This window comes from Rhea pennata, chromosome 7 (assembly GCF_028389875.1).
Source record: "Rhea pennata isolate bPtePen1 chromosome 7, bPtePen1.pri, whole genome shotgun sequence".
In the NCBI taxonomy this organism is placed as follows: Eukaryota; Metazoa; Chordata; class Aves; order Rheiformes; family Rheidae; genus Rhea; species Rhea pennata.
Genome location: NC_084669.1, coordinates 6,685,376 through 6,695,786, shown reverse-complemented (window position 1 = coordinate 6,695,786; position 10,411 = coordinate 6,685,376). Strand labels below are relative to the sequence as shown.

Here is a 10,411-nt window from a genome sequence, read left to right as displayed (position 1 = left end):
CTTGAGCCCGCAGAGAGGCTTACATCACTTAGCAGAGGGAGAAGAAATCTGCTGGTGGCTGGGATCTGGCTGCACCGGGTGGCACCTGCCACCCCGCGAGAGGCCGGGGCTGGCGCGCGAAGACGCGAGGGGCCGGCGCTGCCCGGGCCGGGCACAGGGCCCCGCGCCGGGCGGCTCGTTCGGGGCGGGCCCGGGCAGAGCGGCCGCGGGGCGCAGGCGGGGGCCGCCCCGCCGGGGGCAGCGAGCGGGGCCCGCGCCCCACCGCCCGCGCCGCGCCGCGCCGCACCCGCGCCGCTAGGTGGCGCCCGGCACCAGGCCGCGCCGCGCGGAGCCCCGCGCAGCGCCCGCGGGAGCCTCCCCGCGCCCGCGGCGGCCCCGCTGCTCGCTGCGGCGCGGCAGCCGCCCCGGGCGCTCCGCCACCCGCCACGGGGCTGCGCGCCGCGGCGCGGGCACCGCGCGCAGCTCCGCAGCCGGGGCGGCCCCGGGCGGCGGCGGCGGCCCCCGGGCAGCCCGCGCACGCAGCCGCCCCGCGGCGGGCGGAGCCGCCCCGTCCCCCGCGGCGCGGCGCGGCGCGGCGGGGCGCGGCGGGGCGGGAGGGGGGCGCGGCGCCGGCGCCAGGTGCGGCGGGGCCGCCCCAGGACTACACGTCCCGGCGTGCCCGGCCCGCGGAGCCGGCGGCGGGGTTGGCGCCTGCGCGGGGCTGCGGGGCCGCTCCGCGGTGCCACACCCCCGGGGGAGGGAGGCAGGAGCGCCCGAGACCTCAAACCATCGGGGAGCCGGCGGGGAGGAGGATGGAGTAGCGGGGCGCCGAGCCGAGCCGAGCCGAGCCGAGCCGAGCCAGCGAGCGGAGAGCGCGGGCCGGCGCGGCCGCCTCCGGGGGGAGCTCAGCGGGCGCAGGGGCGGGAGGGACATAATGCAAGGAGGAATAATGCGCTAAGGGGAAGGCGGCTGATGGTCGCCCGGAGACTCCGCACCTACGGGGAGTGACGTCCTGCTGCAGTGCCGCTGCCTACCTACGCTGACTGAGCTTGTCAATGGAGCTGGAAAATATCGTTGCCAACACCGTCTTGCTGAAAGCCAGGGAAGGTGAGCGAGAGGCGGGAGGAGGCTGGAGCATCCTTGTCGCAGTCGCCCCTCTGCGGGGCGATGCCCGGCTGGGAAGGGGCGGCCGCGGGGCGGTGGGGCGCGGGCGTGCAGCGGGGGCTGCGCTCCCGGGGCCACTCGCGGCGCCCTGCGGGTGCCATGTGGCCGACCTGCCTTGGAAACGGCTTGTGTGAAACACAGCCCCGATTACAAGGGAAATATCGGTGTCCCCCCCCCCCCCCCCCGGGTGAGGAGGTTTGGGAAAGGAAGTGAACGAGATTGCAGAGATTATAATATTCACCCTTCTCTTCCTTCCCCTCACCCCCCCCCCCCCCCCGCCGAAACATGGTCCTGCAGATTGTGCTATTTCGGCGCCTATTGTTAAAGGTCAGCTGCAGATGCATTCATTCAGACGGGCTTAGCAGATCGGCGAAGAGCTTTCCGCGCCGTGCGGTGAGCCCGCCAGGATCGTATCGCTTCAGCGTGCCGTCATTGCCTTATTCGGCGTTATTAGGTGATATCATGTTGCCGCAAACATGCCCGTTGTTGCGAGCGTGTTTGTCCGCAGCCGGAGCCGGGCAGCGCGCGGAGCGGGAGCCGGGCTCGGCCCGGCGGCGGCGGATGCCGGAGCGCCGCGGGGCTCCCGGGCGCGGGCTGCCTCCCGCCGGCAGCGGGCTGCGGAGGGCGCCTGGCTGCCGCGGGAGCTGCGGGTGCCGCCGGCCGAGAGCGCCCCGCGCCCCGAAGAGAGGCGCTGCGCCGTGCCCGTTAAAAACGCACTGAAATCGCGGCTGCACCGCGGCGCTGGGCTCTCTCAAACACCCGCCTTCCAAAAAGCCACCCCCCCAAAAAAAAAGAAAGACCCCCCCCAGCAAACCCCGATAACCGCCAGCAGTCGGGCGTGCAGGTTGCATTCCTCGCTTCGGGAGGGGAGGCGGCTTTCTCTGGGCGCGGGGCGGTGCGTGCCCGCGGAGGATATCCCCCCGCGGGGCTGCCGCGGGCGCGGAGCCCGGCTGGCAGCCTGCCGCCGGGGCCCCGGGGGGTTGGGGAGGGGGCCGCCTCGGTGCTGGCCCCGCTCCCGGCCTTCCCCGGAGGCGGGGGGCGGCCGCCTCCCCGCGGAGACCCCCTGCGTCCGGGAGCACCCCGCAGGGCACTGCCCGCGGGAGAGCACCGTGCGCAGCAAGCGCGGCTTACTTCGCAGCATCACCGCCGAGGTGCGAGCCTTTTCTGCTAGAGTTGCGTTTCTTCTTCTCAACTGCTTAAAATATTTTTTTTCCAAGCCTTTATTCAAACTTGTATGGCCTGGAAACGCTTGCTAGACTGAGCATTTTGAGTTGCCGTAAAACCTGCAGGCTTTTTTTCGCACTCTCCTCTGGAATGCCTGGAGCTGGCTGCTGGGGAGCCCGGGGCCCGAGGGGTGGACTTCGGTTCGGTCATTCCGGACGCTGCGCGATACAAGCAAAGCAGCATTAGTTTCGTAAAAGAGATCAGCCAAACAGTCCTCCCCTGGAGTGATCCTTTTGCATGGGAAATAGTTCAGATTGTAAAATAATGTTTATATAACTTGTGGGGTGTTGAACTTGTGAGGCTTAGCTAAAAAGTAAAGTCCTGCCATCCTCGGGGGGGGGGGGGGGGAAGCAGTATAAATAATAAGGGTAAAGGTATTATTTCACTGAGTAGATCGGGGGTTACAACTTTCTGCCTTCCAACGGAGAATTACTATTTTCTGTTGTCCTTTATAATATTGTTTAGGACACAGTTGTTGCTACCAGCAATACAGTACTGCTTTAGTTTTCAAAAGGCTTTAAGAATACTTTAAATGACTGGTATTAATTATTGCTCTTAAGAAATACTGTTATTGTGTGTTGTTTTCAGAGAGCCAATATTTTGCAAGTCATTTTTAATGTGCCTGTATGTTTTAGTTTTTTTTTCCTACTGTATGTTTTATTTTTTTTTCCTACCATCCTCAGCAAGATGGTAACAGTAACATAGGAAAAAATAAAGAAGCTGTCAGCTAGAATTCAAACAGCAGAACTTTTTCAGTATTGACTTCAAACTATATTTCAACTTTTATTTTATCTATATCTGAAGTTCCAACAACACTTTTTGAGGCCTGGCATTTATTTTTTGAGCAATTTTTTGACTGAAGTTTTTGAAATGAAGAACTCTAGAAGTAAAGTACCTGACATCACAAAGCCATAAGTATTAATATATCTGCAGCATAGATGTTTCCAAGTTTTTAACTATTATTGCAGGCTTCTATGAGTAAAATATTTCTAAAATTTGAAGGAAATAATGTAAGCGGATATCATTGCAGATGAAGAGGACAGGCAGTGTATTGAAGACCAAGAGTAAAAACAAATTAATATATCAAGGATTATGGTATCTAAAAATAAGCTTGCTCCTGTTCCTGCAGATTCCATGAATAGATTTAGCTGGGCTAACCTGTAGCCAAAGCAAAGGACATACATGTGTGTTTCCACTTGTAAAGTCAAAAGTGAAGACCATATTAGCTCAATTATATGGTTGTTAGTGCCTGCAATGTGATATTTAATGTTAGGAGAAGCAAAATAATAGGATCCATTCTGCAGAGTTTAGTAGAAGCAGTTTTATCACAATTACAAGAAAAACTAAAGCCAACACTATTGCTGAAGGGAGAAACTTCAAACTAATGTCAAATGAAAGTTTAGGTAGACCTGCAACATTAAGTATTGCAGTGAAAACTTGTTAAGAGACCTAGAAGTCAACCTGAGTGACCACCACAAATGTTTTCTAGCAAATATTGGTTTAAATTTTGCAACTTATTTGCTTTGGCCCTGCTAGTGGTTTTTCTCTGTCCCTTGTGTAAGTTCTTTTGTGACTGCATTTTACTTAGACAACCATGAATGCAAAGTGAATTTTTCAGCAGAAATATTGGGAAGCAAATTTCATAACTGACTATGCCAGTGCTTGTACCAGAATATTCATGATTACAGTGAGAAGTATGCTCAGAACTAACTGACATTGTATGATACAAGAATAATCTTATTTGAACAATGAAAACAATAAATGTAGTTCAAATACAAAAATGTATTTCATTGAATAATTTCAGGTAGAGAATAAATTTTAGTAAATCTTCAAATCTGCATCTGTTTGCAGAATATGAAATACTTTGGTACAAAATCACATGCAAGTTATTTATCATACTCAAAATCCATCAGTTGAAAAAGTTAAAAATGGGAGTTTTGTGTTTGAAAATTCACTTATAAATTAGTATTAAGTTTATACTGTTTTCTCAATCATTATTTTTCATGTGAATTTCCATTACAGAAATTATCACGAGCTTTTAGGACTGTATAAAAAAAATGTTACTTTAATTGTACTTAAATTGTTAAAGGAAAAAGCAATCAGGTAGGAACCAAATAGGTACTTGGGACTGTATCTTCTTGCCCGAGGGAAAGAATAAGCAGAGAAAGGAAGACAAGAGAGATGAGAATCATGAAAAGAAGAGGAAGATGACTGCAATTGCAGCCATTTCAGGTTGAGTAAGAACCCCTAAATTATGAAGTGGCGAAACATTTATCTGGATCTTTTAATTAGCCGCCTTCTTTCTGAGTCTCAGCAATCATGCCTTAACCACAGAATCATTACAGACCCATTACTAATGGAAATAGGCCAAGCTGCTAAAAGTGAATCTAGGTTCCTAAATGAATCTAGACTCAGTTTCCTGGTTTAAGGTTGTTTGACAAGGGACAAAATCAGAACCAACGAGGCAATGGGAGGGCTGAGGAGGGACTAAGGACTGGGCCTCTCAGAATTTCAGATAAACTTGAACAGCCCCAACACAGAGAAGCTTTAAAACTGATCCACACAGTCTGTATCCATATCTCTGCCAGTCAAAGGCTGATAAAAGACAAGTCTTTCTCAGAGACTGAAGATTAAATTATGACGTGATTATGAAGAACAAACAATATGGTCAGATAAGGGTGACCAAGACATGGTGACCAAGGGCACCAAGACATTTCCCAGATAATCTTTTTCATGATGCACTACCTCCTAGCCATAAGGACATAGTCTTCCCTAGTGTAACGTGCCACTTCTATCTATGTGAATTCTCTTTAACAGCTTGAAACGTTTCAAAACCCCAATACAACCTGATTGTAATAAATTTCAAAATCCTTCACAAACTTGTAAAATAGAAAGAATCAAAACAACAGTCTCCACCCCTATACCCTCTTAAAGTTTTAGCTAAATTAGTCATCATGGCTATTAGTTTTAAAATGGCCCATTTGGAAGATAAACTGTTTTTTTTTCCTCAGACATAGGATTTCCCAAGTGTGGTTACAATTTGGTAAAAGGAAGAAAAAAAGTTTGCAACCACTAAAACATAGCACAAGCACTTTTTTTTTTCCTTTTTGGGTATTATTGGCATTCTGAAAAAGCTTATATTTATGGCACCCAAGCACAGCCATTGATCAACCTAATAAAAAGGGTCACCCTTATTTTTTGTATCTCAGAATTTTTTGAAGAATGCACCTTGCTGCCATATAACATGTGAAACGTGCATGTTCTCAAATTGCTATATTTTTAGCTTGCCTTTGCAGGATGATCATAGGAGAGATTTGTGCATATCCTTATTGGCAAAAGACTAGCAATAAATCCTAAACAAGAAGCATGATTGCTTTCCAAGAACTTGGCTGTAGAACAATTGGAAAAAGGGCACTAGAACAATGAAGAGCATATTTGAAGGAAAGAAGGTGACTATAGCGACAGCCAAAACCCCATGGAGAATATGATTATTGCAGCTTGACTTTGGCAACTTCATAAACCACTGCTTCTGAACGTAGAATCTAAAGTCCTGTCCTGTATCTCTTGATATAAAAGCAAAGTGCTTTGTAAGGAAAACATTATAAGCAGAGGAAATTCGCGCACAGTGACTCAGTTTAGTTTTCTTTTTCAAGTCCAAGAAGAGCTCTCACTACTGTAATAGCCAAAAGAGAAAAAAAAAAAAAAGGAAAAAGAAGAAAAGAATGGAATCAGCTATTACTTCAAATGAAACAGGGTGCTTTCAAGCTCTAGTTTAAAAATGGGGTTCCTTTCAAAGCATGTAACTATTTCTTTCTGGTGGAAAAAAACAGAACCGAAGAGTTCGGAGTACGTCACGATACTCTAATGGAGGAAATTTAGGAAACGCGAGTCTCCAGGCCTTTGTGAAAAGAACATGTAAGCCTACATGACATAAAGGTTCTCCCTGGGGCCAGCTGCACCAGTTTGGGGTCATAGGCAGCAGGTCTTGGGATATGGCAATGCTGGGGAAGCCAAGAGCTCTTCTATCCACACGTTGTTACTAAAGAGGTGGGACCGTGTCCCTTCATTTTTTTTGTGGCTGTGGAACACTGATGTTATGGTCTAATTGTTATCTAGCGTGTTTGGTTGTTTTGGTTGGCATTTTAAAAAATGTTTAGTACTGGGCTGTGATTGTCAGGTTATTAACACATAGAAGCCATTAGCTAGTAAAACTTGCAGAACAAACATTAACTACAGGGACTTGAAGAAAGCTACTAGCATCTGCTCCATTAACCTCATGTGATTACTTCCCTCAAATACAAAATAATGAATCTTATGAGGAGACTGTCTATATTTGTAATCAATATATTCCTTTTCTGAGAAGGTGGTAAGTTAGAGTTACTAAAGTCACTTAGCAAAGAACTTTCAGTATTTATCGAAGATACTGGCAGAATTTTGTGTCTGTATTTAGCTTTCTGTAGTAATTATATATTTTTATATTCAAAGATAATTTAGACATTAATGTCTGAAAGAGGTGTTTTTAGGAATGCTCTGCTGAGAGCATTACAAGGCTGGCAACATTTGTACTGAACTTATGCATACGTCTCTGTGATAAACAACTTTAGAATGAAAGCCATAACCACAGAAATGGGCTCTACCACAAATATCTGTGTTTTTGTCACCTGTGTGTTGGTGGCTGGATGTGCACTGGCTCATTTTGAAAGCTATGAAGAAAAAACAGCTAAAGAGGAATGTAACAACTCTTCTCTGTTACTAGGCCCCAAGGGTATGTTGTACCTGTTTCAAGGGCTGCTCTTGTTTTTGTGTTTTTTCTTTGTTTTGGTGTTTTTTCTTTGTTTTTGTGGGTTTGTTCTCTGTGTTTTTGTGGGTTTTTTTCTCTTATACCTGTGGACAGTACAATGGGTTATTATTGATCTCTTAAAAAACTGCGTGGTTTCAAACTTACTTCTTGAAAGATGATCTTCCTCTCCATGTGCTGCTTTGCTCGCTAAGGCTGCTAATGAACTCTTTTTCACAAAACCGAAAGATAAATGTCTTTACCATGCTGAGGACTAGTACTTGCAGTGAAGGGTCTGAGGCAAGTCTGAGTATTCAGACTTCCTAATACTCCAATCCTGATAAAACCTAAACTTGACTGTTAAGATGAGCCCCCTCTGCACGTGGAGGGACAGAAGGTGTGTTTTTATTCATCGGCTGTCATTAGCCATGAGACTGATTCTTCTATTCCTCTATGAATGACTTCTGGTTTATATTCATCTAGCACAAACGGAGGTGCTAAAGTCAATGGGATTATTTCCATGGCTAAAATACCGGTAAAATCACATCAGGATCCGTATCAGTGCTTGAAAACATCAAAAAGCAAATCAGTGCAGTTACTGTCTTTATAAAGTATCAATCAAGAACAAACAACAAACAATGGTTCCTCTTTCTTTACTGTTTCAAAGGAAATACTATCCTTTTCTAAAATTTTTGCCAATGGAATTTGGAGCTAGCTATCTAACTCCTGCTCATCAATGAGATTTTTCCCCTGAGTGTTTAATTTAAAAATAAGCTGCATGATATATGAGTGTTCTGCGTGGCACTGAATAAGAAGAGAATCATTTGCTGCTTATTTTTTATGGGCATATGATCTAAACAATAACAAGATGATATAATCCTAATATTTCTTTAAGATCACAGGATGTGGAATTAAATTAAAAGGCCGGGAAAAGAAAGAATTCTGCAGTTTGATTAAATTCAGCTAGATTATCTTTGTAATTATTTTGCTTGGAGGATTGAAAAAGGTATACTGCTTTATGAGAAAGATTAATCAGGGAGCAAAAATTAAGGTATATAGTCTAAAGAAAGTCTTGCAAAGATTATGAGTATTTTACTTCATTTTGCTTTTAAAAAAATCCATAGAGTTGCTAGTTAAAATGAAAAGACAGAACAAAACACGGGTGAGGGAGAAGATGGATGAGGCAGAAGTCTGTTGAACTGGCCCAGCTGCTTCTAGCTCATATGATGCCTCTCCAGATACAGTTGAAGAAACTGTCACAAGGATTTATTGAAGGAAGAAAGGCCAGGCTAAGAGGAACAGAAACACACACAGGTATCCAAGGCTCAGTTTTGACCTCGGTGCGATGCTGCAAGTGATACTAATGAAGGCAGGGCAGCTGGCTGTGTTCAAGAATGAAAATAATTTATTTGCAGCTATCTTCTCAGTGGTGCAGTAAGGACTGAGGATTTTATGTATCCACCATATTCTGCAGCTAAGAAAGTGCTTACTCTATCTGAGTAGGTCCGTTGACTTTTGGGGGACTGCTCAGCAGGAGGAAGCGGAACTTGTTTGTGAGTGGTCTGCAAGGCTGAGACCTTAGGATCAGTCTGTTCTCAACACTGGAATTCAATTCAGATCAGTACAATTACTCTGATATAACCAAAGTGAAATGGATTTTTACTGCAGCTGGGAATGGGCCAAGGCTTATCATGCCATGTTGTCCCTTGGACTTCAAACCTTTTTCTACTGAGTTTTAGACAGTTTTGGTATAAAAATTACTCAAGTACTGGGCCTTCATCTCAAGGGATTTTTTTTTCCAGTCTAGGAGTTCTCCGTGATTATTCTGGCTAAATTTTCTTTACTTTCCTCTCATTTCTTGCTTAATCCCTTCTGCCCAGCCCTTGAGAGTTTTCATTCTCTACTTGCTGTTTCTAATCAATTAAGTCTTAACCAAATTTAACAGTTTTTGTTCTTTCCTCCTTCTAGACTGTCTTTTCCAGTCAGCATGGATGGTCTTCCTCAAATTTCATGCAGTCAGTCTTCAGTTCCTTCCAGATGGTGGTCCCTCAGAGATGTACCAAGGGATGGAGTTTGTTGTGCAGGCAGCCTGAATCTGATCCCCTCAGTGGCCCATACCAAAATCCAATGAAGTGACAGGACAAATGGGATGAGGCCCTGGAGAAGAGACAGTGCCAAAGAGAGGATCCATCAGGATATTTCTGAGCAGTTTCCATCAGTGAGGTTGCTTATAGAGTCCTCCATTGCCCTGAAGCCTGAGGAGGCCTAAAAGGCAGTTAATAAACAGTGGCAGCTATTTTTGTATTGGTTGCATATTCTCTTGCTGGATATATGATTTCACTAGGAAACCTGGCTTTTCCGGGTAGGTTGAGGCTATGTTACACTATTTTGTGTGTTGCCTTATTTTAAGTGCAATACCTCTTCTCCTTAACTATTGAAAGGGCCAATCCCTTCCTTTGGTGGGCATCAGCACAGTGACTGTTGGGATGCTGTTTACTAGCTCCCAGTGCTCTGGGACCATCCCCTTTTTCCTAGAACCATCCTCCCCGTGAATAAATTTGGATGATTTATTTCCTCCTTCTGTTGCAATAGTTTATTTTTTTGAGATTGAAACTCCATTATTTATTTTTTCCAATTTTTTTCTAATCTTTCTAGGTCATTTTGTCTGTCTTATTTTGTCTGACAACAGTTCTCAGTTTGATAACAAATACCATTTAATATACTGCATAAAACACATATTTAATGAGATTGGATTAAACGTCACCTTACTGGACCCTCGCAAGGCTTTATGTATTTTCTTTCTCATATTATCTTCAGTTGTTCTTTGGTCAGTGTTAGTCTGTGTGACAGCGCTCTTATCTAAAATGATAATATTTTTTTTTCTCCATGCGTATGTAGTGGGAGACCATCATAATTCTATAGGAAGTATCTATTTCTGAAGCAAACATTAGAAATGAGGAAACAATCTAATTCGGGCAGAGTCTGCTTAACCATCTAGTGTGTCGCATGAAAGGGGCTACCTACCAAGAGAACAGAGAAGCTCCATGGCATTGCAATTATGTTCACTTTGCAGCATCTGTGGAAGGCACATGACTAGTCTGCTACTGTCAAGCCTTTCATAAAGAGCTGATGAGGAGTCTCATCTTGGGATGGGAGGAGGCAGAGGGAAGGAAATACAAGTGCTGTGGCCCCCAAAAAAAAAAAAAAAAAAAAAGGAGATTCAGGACCAAAGGGAAGATGGCAAGTGAGAATACCACCAGTGAGTCT

At 45.9% G+C, this 10,411-nt stretch overlaps 1 protein-coding gene across 2 annotated transcripts in view; it reads left to right on the top strand.

Annotated features, from left to right (window-relative positions):
- The first annotated feature begins 682 nt into the window (after window positions 1–682).
- GRK5 (G protein-coupled receptor kinase 5) overlaps window positions 683–10,411 on the top strand; it is a 171,225-nt gene continuing 161,496 nt past the window's right edge. The window contains exon 1 of one of the 2 annotated variants that reach the window (XM_062579495.1): window positions 683–1,086. In XM_062579495.1, the coding sequence (XP_062435479.1) occupies window positions 1,035–1,086 (52 nt within the window). In that variant the 5' untranslated portion in view covers window positions 683–1,034. The remainder of the gene's footprint in view (window positions 1,087–10,411) is intronic. The other variant, XM_062579494.1, reaches the window with a different exon arrangement.